The sequence below is a fragment of the Prunus dulcis genome, chromosome 2 (genome assembly GCF_902201215.1).
Source record: "Prunus dulcis chromosome 2, ALMONDv2, whole genome shotgun sequence".
Lineage (NCBI taxonomy): Eukaryota > Viridiplantae > Streptophyta > Magnoliopsida > Rosales > Rosaceae > Prunus > Prunus dulcis.
Genome location: NC_047651.1, coordinates 5,992,401 through 6,004,142, shown reverse-complemented (window position 1 = coordinate 6,004,142; position 11,742 = coordinate 5,992,401). Strand labels below are relative to the sequence as shown.

At 39.8% G+C, this 11,742-nt stretch overlaps 1 protein-coding gene and 1 pseudogene across 3 annotated transcripts; both read right to left on the bottom strand.

The window, feature by feature from the left end:
- Positions 1-5,568: 5,568 nt before the first annotated feature.
- On the bottom strand, positions 5,569-7,944 carry LOC117618009 (annotated as a pseudogene).
- LOC117619473 (putative disease resistance protein At1g50180) lies at positions 7,700-11,431 on the bottom strand. Of its 3 annotated transcripts, XM_034349443.1 has the most exons (5): positions 10,310-11,431; positions 9,801-10,007; positions 8,274-9,728; positions 7,917-8,185; positions 7,700-7,732 (listed from the first exon to the last, which is right to left on the bottom strand). In XM_034349443.1, exons 1-3 carry the CDS (start codon positions 11,364-11,366, stop codon positions 8,278-8,280), a joined length of 2,715 nt encoding a protein of 904 aa, XP_034205334.1. In that variant the 5' UTR covers positions 11,367-11,431; the 3' UTR covers positions 7,700-7,732; positions 7,917-8,185; positions 8,274-8,277. The 3 variants fall into 3 exon arrangements, with proteins under 3 accessions (XP_034205334.1, XP_034205333.1, XP_034205332.1); XM_034349442.1 differs by having other exon boundaries at positions 7,917-8,190; positions 8,274-10,007; XM_034349441.1 differs by having other exon boundaries at positions 8,274-10,007.
- Positions 11,432-11,742: the final 311 nt, after the last annotated feature.

The window sequence follows — 11,742 nt, the reverse complement described above, 5'->3', positions numbered from 1 at the left end:
TTTTTTTTTTTGGTGCTCGGGAGCTAGGCCTTCGAAGGAACCGGGCCATTCGAAAATTTAAGACTCCAAAATTTCTCCATGGCCCTTGCCGTTTGGCAAGGGTCTAGCCATATACATATATTTTTTGTTTAGAATGGCCTGGCCTTGAAGGCTTTCCTATTGGGCCTTCGGCAAGTGGTTGGGCTAGGGTTTGGGATTGAGAGGAGAAAATTTTGGGAGTTTGCTAGTGCCGGTTGGTGATTTGGCTATGTATTGTAGCAAGGTGCTTTGGCAGGGTGTTTTGAGTAAAGGTAAGGTCTTGTTTTGGTTACGAACGGCAATTTCCACCTAGGGTTGGGCTTGTATGCCGAACGGCCATTTGGAGCCAGGTTGAGCTAGTGTGCCGAACGGCAATTTGGAGCCAAGGTTGAGGGTGGCTTACGGTTGGCAAAGATTTTGTTGGAGGGTGCCGTTCGGCAGTCAAGGAGAGTTGGAGGTCTTGCACGGCTGGGGTCACGTTGTAGGTTCCGAGCAGTTGGGTTTGTTCGTGTGGCAAGGCGGCGCAGCAGCAGCTGGAGTTCGGCAGGTGGTCTTGCTGTTCGGCAGAGGCTGGGCAACGGCAGAGTTGTTGAGCTGTTGAGCAGAGGAGCTGCCGATTGGTCCCGCGGCTGGAGATTTCGCCAAGCTACGAAGGTCTTCGGCAAGGCAGCTTCGGCAGTGTCGAGCTGTGCAGCAGCTGTTTCGGGATCGTCCTTGAACACTTTGGGCTCCGCGACTTGGGTGTTTGGGGAACAAGATCCTACCCCAACAATAGCTGGGCCTCTGGAGCTAGGAGCCGAGACCTTGTGAGACTTTCTTTGAGGTCGGTGGAGCTGTGACCTTAGCAGGTGGTATGGTGTGGCGTTTCTGCGTTTGTGTGCATGAGAGAGAGGGAGAGAGTGGCTTCTGTCTCAGTCGGTGAGAGGTGCCGATGGGCATGACACGGTCCTCCCCTATTCTTGCTTGCGTCCCAGTGGTGGCCTTGCTGGGGAGGAACCCATTCTGTTTTGGGTGTCTAAACCAATTTGGTGGCTGGGTGCCGTATGGTATCCTTGGGTGTCTTGATAAGATCTTTGGCATGTGGTGCGCTAATCAGTAACCCATGAATAAGCTGCAAGCTTGGTTACTCTCTGGTTTTTAAGCTTTCTGAATCGGATGGAGAGATCATGGTTTGGCCAATCAATTTGTTTGGAGGATACGGTGCCGAAGGCCACTTTGTAGTTTTCCATCCCGTGCTTTTGAACTTGCCGTACGGTTTGAGTGGCTTCCATCAGATGGTGATTAAACATATGAGATGGGTGGGTGCCGTTCGGCATGTCCATTCAAATTGCTCCACACTTTCCTATGACAATAGGACAAAATAGTTTTAAAATGGGAAGATTTGAAGGTGTGGCTAGGCCATCGATTGATCCCATGATTTATCTCAGCCACTTGAATAATATATAGAATCATTGAATTGCATGCTTATAAATATATTAAAATATAAGATAAAGCAAATGTATTTTATCCTTTGGAAATAATGCACATGACTTTCTTGATCTGAAGAGTAATGAGTTCTTCCAATATTAAATAATTTGTAAAAATAATGAATGTGCTACTTATCGGATAGGGGCTTCGGCAAGAGTGGTCTTCGCTCAACCCTTGCCGTTCGGCAAGGGTGTGGTGAGTAAATTTCGTTGTGGCCTGATAAGTTGTGTCCAAGAGAGGTATGCTGAACCTTCATCTCGTTCGGCAAGGAGCCAAAGTGGGCGTTCGGTTTTGGTGATTTCTGAAAGGTGACCTCCATAGGCTCTGCATGGCCCTTGCCGTTCGGCAAGGGAAAATTTTTTGTGACAAAGGGCTTCTTGGAGCTGGGAATTTTTGAAGAAGGAAAAATTTTGTGACTGGTCCTTCGGCAAAGAGTGAGGGCCTTGCAACTGGGGCTGTTTCGGCAAGCTTCCTCTACTGTTTTTGTAAGTCCCCTTTTGTTTCAATTTTGTCAGAATCTTAGCATGAGATTGGACCTGGGCATGACCCTTGCCGTTCGGCAAGGGAGCCGGGCCGGGATTGGACCTTGGTGGTTTCGGCAAGGGGTGAAAGCTGGTGGAGCTGGGTTCGGCAAGGATTGGGCCTAAGCCTGCAATTCGGGTGCTCCTTGGGAGCTAGTCTTGCTTCGGTAAGGAGGACTTGGAGCGGTTTTGGTTCTGTGGGTTCGCAAGTCCCAGCTTCGGCAAGTGGTGAGCTCGAGAGGTTTTGACGGAGTGAGCTGAAGATGAATCAACTCCAGCAAGTTTGGAAGGTTTTGGAGCCATGACGGGCTGTCATCAGCTGTGAGGCATAAAGTATTGAATTGCCGATCAGTTGGAGGTCTGGGCACGTTATTGAATTGATGATAGCTTGCCCATTGGTCATAAAAGCGTGGGCTCCGCTTTTGAATCTTGTGGGCGTGCTGGGTCCCAATTGGATTTATGCACGTCCATTTCCTCCTCATTAGCTTTCATGTTTGATTTCATGGCTTAGGTGAGTATTTGGAAGCCTGCAAAGTGATACTCCTTGGCCATGCAAAGTGATGCTGTTGATGAATTGGAATGTTTGGCCATGCAAGCCATGCAAGCCATGCAAAGTGGCCGAATCTGGGCTATTATTCATATGCAATATTCATGAATCATATTGTTGAATAGGATTGTGCAATGAATTATTTAAATATTGAATGCTTGTATACAATATTTATATGTAAGTGGAGAAATCTTATCTTGTGGTGAGGATGCACGTGGGCATCTTCAGAGTGGAGCAATTTTCCTTGGCCATGCGCAAGCCATGCATGGTGATGTCTTTGGTGCACTTGGAATCAAAGGCATCGCTCATGTCAGAGAGGCTTTCCGGAGGCATCGCATGTGCCACATGATAACGAGGTGTCGAAGGTATCGTTCATGCTGAATGACAATGGGATGCCGAAGGCATTGCTAGCGTCGAATGATGATGAGGTGCCGTAGGCAGCAGATGCGACGAATGATGAAGCTTTGTAGAACAAGCTCAAGTCCCCATATTTTTACTCTTCAAGGACGTGCCGAACGACACTTTGAATTGAGATGGTGATTTGGCCATGCAAGCCATGCAAGGCGATAGCCACTTTCTGGTTGGCTTTTCCTTAAAATATCATCCTCTGCAATTTGTTGCCTTAGCATTCATGGTGGCTCCAGTAAGGCATTGCCGAACGGCAACCTAGGTGACGTTGATTGTATGGTTGCCGAAGGGCATTGGAGAAGAGGAGAACGACATAAGCCTTTTGTGTCAATTCCCACAGACGGCGCCAAACTGTTGATGCTCAAAATGGTTAGGCCAAGGTTGAGTCCAACTTAGTGATGAGGTGTGATGGATGATGGATGAAGATGAGGACCTTCACCAAGTGTGTGAGGATTTGGGCAAACGATAAACATATAGAAGACAAGATATCCGTGGTTCACCCGAATGATGGGCTACGTCCACGGAGAAGGGTGTTCTCATTATGATAATGTTTGTTTACATTTGTACAAAGGGATTAGACCCAAATATAGAGATAACAAGTGAGAAGCTCAGCCTAGAGATGGATCCAGAAGAGAGAGTACTCAAGAGCCAGTCCCTTCTAAGGAAAGAGTAGTCTTCTTTTATAGGTGAGGGGGAGTCTCCATCTCTTATAGTTTTCCGATGTGGGACTCCTCTTCCTTTGCTTAGAGTTGTGATTTGTGGTGATGCTTCTTTGGCTAAGGTGATGACCTCTAAAAGCATGGCACTCGAATGATCTAGCCTAGCTAGTTGCTCGGTCAGTTATGGTACAAACACCTTAGTTTACTGTGGTGCGAATGTAAAAGAGACGCATAATCCTATTCGGAAAAGGGCCTATTTTTCTTGTGCTTTTTTTTTTTCTTTTTTTTTTTATAGTTGCAAAGAGACAAAACAAAAGGAAGGCAGCCAAAAGAAAAAACGCTCTTGAATGATTCTCTTGGTCTACTTTGACTAAAAATTGAGTAAAGGAAAAGAGATTGGCAATAAGGAAATGATTGCTACAGTAGACGAAAAGAAAAGAAAAATAGGCTAGCCAAATACTCAACCTAGATTTGTTTTTGGTCTCAAATTGCAACAGATGTCTCGGAGGGAAAGAAACAATTGGTTGCTTCTTTTGATGATGCAGCCGACGTCTTGGGGAAGTCTACAGTTTGGTCTAGAAAAGCAAATATATCAAAAGCTATCGCTTTGTTTGCTAGTTCCTTAAAGTTGCGATGCACATGTCCTTTTAAAGGAAATTTCATATTGCCTAATCCTGTATGGACAAGGGGCTTACAGCTTTCCGGGATCCTCAGGGGGTTCCAATGCGATAAGGAGGCTAATTCATGCTTCATTTGGAGAAGGATTTTTATTCGTGTCTTGACTATAGTCTGAAATATCGATAATATCGAGGAAATATCGAGGATATTTCGGTTTTTTTGAATCACGGATATTTCGGAACATATCCATGTACATATCGTATAAATATCGACAATATCGACGATAATATCGAAAAATATCGATATCGATAATTTCGCTCACATTTCAGCAATATTTTGTCAAAATATCTGTGTAATATCACTAAAATATCGAAAATATCAATGTGAAGGAAAAAAAAAGTTTTTTTTAAAAAAAAAAGGGGAAAAAGGGGAAAAAGGAGAAAAAAAAAACACAAAGGGGATATGAACCCCTCCTATTTTACTTCTCCAACACCTTAAACACCATATCACTTATGTTTTTGTGATAGTATGCTAAAATATTTATATTTATATGGGTGATATGTTAACAATTACATGCAAAACTATTTTGGGGATTTATCATTTGATGACTACTCTTCACAATACACTTACTCTACACATAGAGATGATGAAGATAGTGAAAAATTTGAACCTCATAGGAACTCTATGTGGTACTAAGTCACTCATGTATCTTACCATGCAATGTATAAAGTGTAAAATATTATAGTAAATCATTATATATAAATGATTACGTTGTATTTAATCTTTTTTCATTAATTATTACATATTTTTTACACTCATAGTGTTTGCCCGCTTACTGTATAATCAACTTAAATTAGTTAAATCCATCATGCAATGCATTTCCTTCTAATTTTTTGTGATAAACTCATAGATAATTGACTAAATAAACATTCTCCAAAGTTTCAATAAAAAATTTCAAGTTTTTCTTACAATTTCCGTGGTTTTTATTCAATTTTTATCGATATCGATAATATCCCGATATTTCCATCTAAATTTTCATATTTTTAGACTACCGATATTTCCGATATTTTAGACCTTGGTCTTGACCAAGTTAAAAGGTATTTGCTTTTGGCAACAAGCTGTAAAAGAACCAGCTAGATAAGGCACACAAATATCATTAGAAAGTCTCAAGCAAACAACATAAGCTATGAGAAATTTTTTTTTATTTTTTTATTTTTTTATTTTATTATTATTTTTTTTTTTGGGGGTGTGATGACAATGATCCACCAGCAAGAAAAGGCTAGTTCCCTTTGCTAACTTATGGAGGCAAGGCTCAAGACAACCAACTTGTTCAAACCATTGATGTTGCTATAGCAATTAAAAAAAGGGGGGGTGGTGGTGTGTGCAGCGGCGGATCCAGGAATTTTTCAACGAAGGTGCAATATTTAAAAGCTAAAAGCTCAAAACCCCCCAAAAAAAAAAAAAAAAAAAAAAAAAAGCTAAGAGAGAGATGGCTACCCGTCCCACTGTCTCTTCCCTTCGGATACAGTTGTATCTTCCTGCAACAAGCAACAAACATTTTTAGATAAGATTACCTGCACTTAATAACTTCTGCAGCAAGTTTAGTTTTCATATGCAAACTTTACTGCTTTTGGGCACATAATTTGCTCAACACATCTCCTTTGTTTTGTTTTGGTTGGTAAACTTTCTCTAGCACTTTAACTGATTCTTTACCAACTTCATGTAAGTAAAATTTGCACAAGAAGAGAGAGAGAGAGAGAGAGAGAGAGAGAGAGAGAGAGAGATAAGGAGGAAATAAAAAGCCTGTAAAGAAGGATATATTAATCAATGAGGACGCTTATGCACCATTTATGGTCTCCAGCAATGAATGTTTGTGAGTCATAGCTCTCCGCGTTTAACTTTGAGAAGTTGTCAATTTTCCAAGCATGCTTGTACATAACGGCATCCTTGATCATTGATATACACTCTCCTTTGCATGCTTTTTTCTTTACGAACGAAGACCTCCGCTCCAAACACGCAGGCATCTTCCATGAGAAATCCATTGGAAGTGTCAGTAAAAGCTTTGAGAGAGAGGAATTGATCAAATCCCCAGTCAAGCTTCATCCCATGGAAGCGCCTTTCATTTTTTTCTAAGCAATTAATACATATGACATAAAAAGAAAAGAATCAGAATATGGGGCAGTATCTTATATACATGAGAAACATTGGCTTATCTGTTCTCTGCTGTATGTTTAAGAATAAAATGAAAATAAATGGTACCTTGAAGAGCCAAGTACTTGCCAGTATTCTGATCAAGCAAAAACAACCTGAAAGCAGCATGCACTTCCCAACAAGTCTGGGGGCCATTTGCTCCAGCCAATACTAAGTAGAGAGAGATGTGCTCTTTCACATTCCTGCTCTTGTTTCCATTTGGATAGAAAACCATTTTCCTGCAGCAAAACCACAATTGATAGTACTCTAATGCAGCTTGAACATAAGAAGCAGATAATAACAACGAATGCAAATTAAGATTATGAGAACAGAGTAACGTAAGTATACGAACTTGTTTACGAAATGAGAGAAAAGAATAGTCTACCATTTGTATCCTCCAGCTTCAAACACCCCTGATTCATATTTCTCCAGTGAATGTACGGATAGCAATGAAAGCGACTGTATTTTGATTGTGTAATGAGTTGGCGGCGCATCAGAAATTGTTCTCAAAATCCCTGCAATTAAAATGTTGGTTTGGGCATTTCGTCGAACAGGTGCTGTGCATCTCGTTTCTGAAACAGAGGTGCAATTCCAGCTCTTGTAATGGACTTCTCTGGCGACCGGAGGTGCAGGTGCACCTCCTTGCGCATGCACAGGTCCGCCACTGTCTACAAGATTTGTTAAAAATAAAATAAAATTCTAAATTGATTGGACACAAAGAAGAAAGGCATCATTTTAATTTATTCCCCAGCCAAAAGTTAGGGCCGGCTATATATATAAAGTCTCTTTTTATTGAGTGATCCCTCAAATATATTCGAGGGATACCCTTTAAGGTTCCCTTTAAAATTTTTTTTTTTTGCAATGATCCAAAACCTCTATTTTTTACATTTTCATTCATAGATTATCCTTGTAAAAATTCATGCATATCCTTAACACATCTAATTGAGACCAACAAAATCAATAAACAGGGTGTTCCAAGAAAAAACTTAAATTAAAATATTTTAATTGAGTAGTAAAATGATATTGGATGCAAGGTTTTTTTTGTTTTTTTTGTTTTTTTTTCGGTAGAAGTAATTTTTGAATGAATATATACAAAATCTACAGTTGTATTAGTGAAATACAATACAGAGTCCCTTACAAGGGTGTCCCTAAAAAATGTAAATTCCCAGAAAAGTTAGTTGTTTGGCCTTGGCAAGATGGCAAGATTGCTAGGAAAAAGATAGTCCAATCATTAATGTTCATATGCTCAACCAGATTACCTTTACAAACAGGTTACCTTTTTCTATCCTTTGCCTTGCTCGGATCTGATAAATTCAATAAAATAAAATAAATAAAAATAATGCTACTTTGGTCTTGCTGACCTCAATTATTTACTCAATCAAAACCATATAAATTTAAGAGTGAATTTTTGGAAAAAAGAAAAGTGACATACGGAAATCATGTAATAAACAAGAAAAGTAGAGGTGAAAGGTTTGTGCGAGAACATACTTGTATCTTCTATTCCAAACATTGCCATCTTCTCAAACAATTCTCAGCTTTCATCATCATTCAATGACAATGGTTGGTAGCAAAATCCATTTTTGTCCGCATAGGAAACAAAATCCATTTTTTTCCCGTTTCATATGAATTAAGTGTTACATTTTACATTGATAGCCTCTGAGATACTGAATCGAAGATAAGTTAACTCGTTAACAACAGAGTTTTCACCTAATTTTGCAAGCCTTACAGTCCCTGTAACTTCGAAGGCCGCCAGCCATCTGTGCTTCAAGAACAAAGTCGAAGAAGAGTTAGTTCTAAGGGAAAATAAATAAAAAAGAACGAAACATAGGAAAATAATTATCGTACCCTTCTACCAGATCTGAAACAACATAACAGAAGGCACATGTTGGATTTTGTAGAAATCCTCTCCTCCTTCCTGAAGCCTATCACAGAATGTAGAAGGCATCCGTTTAACATGCAATTCCTTAAGGGTAGTAATATACTGAAGGCCATCTGGAACTGACGTCAAATCTATGCAGTGTTCAATGTGCAACCTCCTGAGACTAGGCATGGCTCCATTCTCCATCCTCCACTCCTTCAGTTTACACAACTGACGGAGGGAAAGGAATTCGAGATAAGGAAAGCCTCCTGCTGAGCAAACAAGTGTTCTTGGAAAAGCCCTGATATGCACAGAAGTATAACCTTCGAGGAAAAGCATTCTTAACTTTGGCAGGTTTTCTAGTATTTCTATCTGGTCATCCTTGAGAAGAGTTTCAGAAAGCGATATCTTGGTGAGGTTCTGATAGTTCTTGAGCCCCTCTGGCAACTCTTTTATTGGCCCCTTTAATTGCAGCTTGAATATATGATGACAGCTTAATGGCATCCTCAATAAAACTTCTTCGTTATCAGATTGCACAGATAAAGACCTAAGGCGGTTAAATGTAATGCTTGTTGACTTCAACATCTCCTCAAGATTTTTCAAGCTCTGTACTTCTACGACCAGTTTTCTGAGGTAACGTAATTCAGCAAGATCAATCAAATCACAATCCTTACTTGAAACATTGACTAATGTTTGCAAATGGGGAAGAGTAGCCAATCTCAGTTTACCACTTACTCTGTTATAAGAAGCAGGTAAATATAAATGTTTCAATTGTTCCATGTCCCTAATCACATTTGGGATTCTCCTCACCAAGATACGACAACGTAAATCTAGAGTTTGCAAACATACCAAATTTGCTATTGATGACCTCAATTTCTTTATTCTACTATTCTTTAGACTCAAAAACCTTAAGTGGACTAGATTCCCTATCGTACTTGGTAACTCTACTCCTCCTAACATATCTTCAAACTTCAATACTCTAAGCAATTTATAGTCCTCAAATATTGACCGCATTACTCTTTTATTCCAGAAAAATTGTGTTGGGACAAAGTATAAAAGAGATCTGAGGTGACCATCTCTTTCATCTGATGTGGGAACTAATTTGTCAACTTCTTTGTCCAAATAGATGGCAAGCTTTCGAACCTTACTGGTTGGGGCTGCCTTGGTTCCTGTGGCTGCAGAAACATTGATAGTATGGAGAAAGCTCTGTTCTGTGGCCTTTAGTACGCACAAGTCTCGCATAAGATCATGGAGACGACAAGTTTTAACATTCTTAGTTGAACCGTATTTTCCAACTTGAACCATGCACCTATTCACCAACTCAATTAAGCAGCTATAGGATACTTCTTCCATAATTTCCATGGATGCTGATGATAGGCCTTCTGCCACCCACAATTTAGTCAATCTTTTCACTGGTATCTCATAATCTTCAGGAAATAGGCCTAAATATAGAAAACAAAGTTTCAAGCGATACGGTAAGTCATCATAACTCAATGCCAACACCCATGACGTACCTTCATATTCTTGACCTTTATATTCTCGTTCAAGAATTGTACCTCTCCTTATATATACATCAACATTCTCAAGCACTGTATTCCATTCCTCAACAGTGTCTTTTCTAGCTAAAAGTCCTGCAAGCACACTGATTGCTAATGGCAACCCTGCACAACGTTGAAGCATCTTCTTTCCTAGTTCTTCCTTCTTTGCATATGATTCAGAGTCTACAAGTAAAAAAGAAGCAATAAAATAGCTAAGTTTATTAGATCAGCAATTATATATGCAGCACTATAAAACAGAACATGACATTCTACATAATCAACATCCCCGTGCTATTATGATTGTGGCACTATAACTCTCTCGTGCTTCTTAACTAAGTACCACATTTGAAACAGTTTGAAGTCCGTAGAATGATATTTGAAATGGAGAAAATTTGATATAGAAAATAAAATGTATGCAGTGTAAACTGAGCATTAATGATCTCTATTAGGTTTAATTGATAGGTAAAGTGGGATTAAGAAAGTACTTGTATAATCCCTTCCAAAAAGTGCTATCTTCTCAAATAATTCCCAGCTTTCATCATCATTCAATGCATGAGGTTGGTAGAGGAAACCATTTTCGTCTACATGTGAGGCTACTTCCTTGTTGCGTGTGGTGAGTAATATTCGGCTCTTTGTTTCCTGGTTAATTGGAAATCCAGCTTTTAAAGTGTTCCAAGCATCACGGGTCCAAATGTCATCAAGCACAACCAAGCATTTCCTTTCTCTTTGGATGATACAAAGCTTCTCTGCTACTCTATCCTTCTTCATTTTTTCAATTTCTTCTCTTTGCTCATTGGTAGCAGAAGTAAGTTTAATTAAGATTTCTTCCAGAACATCAATTCCTTGACATTGTTGAGATATGCACACCCAAGCAAAACAATCAAAACTTCGTCGAACTTTACTATGATGAAAAACCTGTTTTGCAATTGTGGTTTTCCCGGAACCGCCCATGCCCCATATAGAAACAACTCGACTGCATTTTTCTTCTTCCACTAAATGCGTAGCCAATATATTTACGCCGTCGTCCAACCCAACAACTTCACGTTCAATAACATGGGGATAAGTTAGCCTCATCTCTTGTTGCCTCTCAAAAGAAGAACCGCCACCTCCACCACTCCCCCTTGTTTCTCTTATATTATAACTTTGCAAAACCGATCTCAATGTGGAAAGTTTAGTTGTAATCTTCTCAATTTCCAACCCTGTCTTGTAAAGATGATATCCTTCTCTAAAGATGCAAGCAAACCTTTTCAAAACAATCTTCAAACTTCCTTCCCTCCTGGAAGCCACCTTCAAGACAAAGGTTTCAATCACATCCTCCAAATCATAAGCAGCATCTCTAATGGTTGCAACCCAAATGCGTACTACTTCATCCTCTCCTTGTCTGGCATCTGCGTCTTTCAGGTAGCCCAGCATTAATTGTAGCTCAGTTTGCGCAACCTCAACTTGATCGCTGACTCCACCCAAAAAATTCGCCTGCTGAATGATGTAGTCTACGAGGGGCTTGATCCCTTCTGCAACAATTGTAACAACAGCCTCAGCCATGATTTTCTCCAAAAGAAAACGATTAAACCAGCTCCTTTTATTTTTCTTTCTTGTTTTGCCTTCTCTTCTCTTTCTTTGGATTGATGAAATTAAATCTGCTTTCTTCCGCTTTATGTATGATGAAGTCCCTTCTACCCCTGGCAGATTCCCAAATTAACTTCTATAATTAAAGTCCCAATCTGATGACTCATATGAATTATCTACTCTTTTGTTTTCTTGCGCCGTGTAATTAACAACTCCCTTTGTTAATTAGTTTCTTTGTCTTTTTTTGTTAAGATATTAAAGTACAACCATATTCAGATGTCATCCATATTAAAAGTACAAACAAGAGCTACTCAATTTTACGTTGACTGAGTAAACTACTCAGAACTGGCAG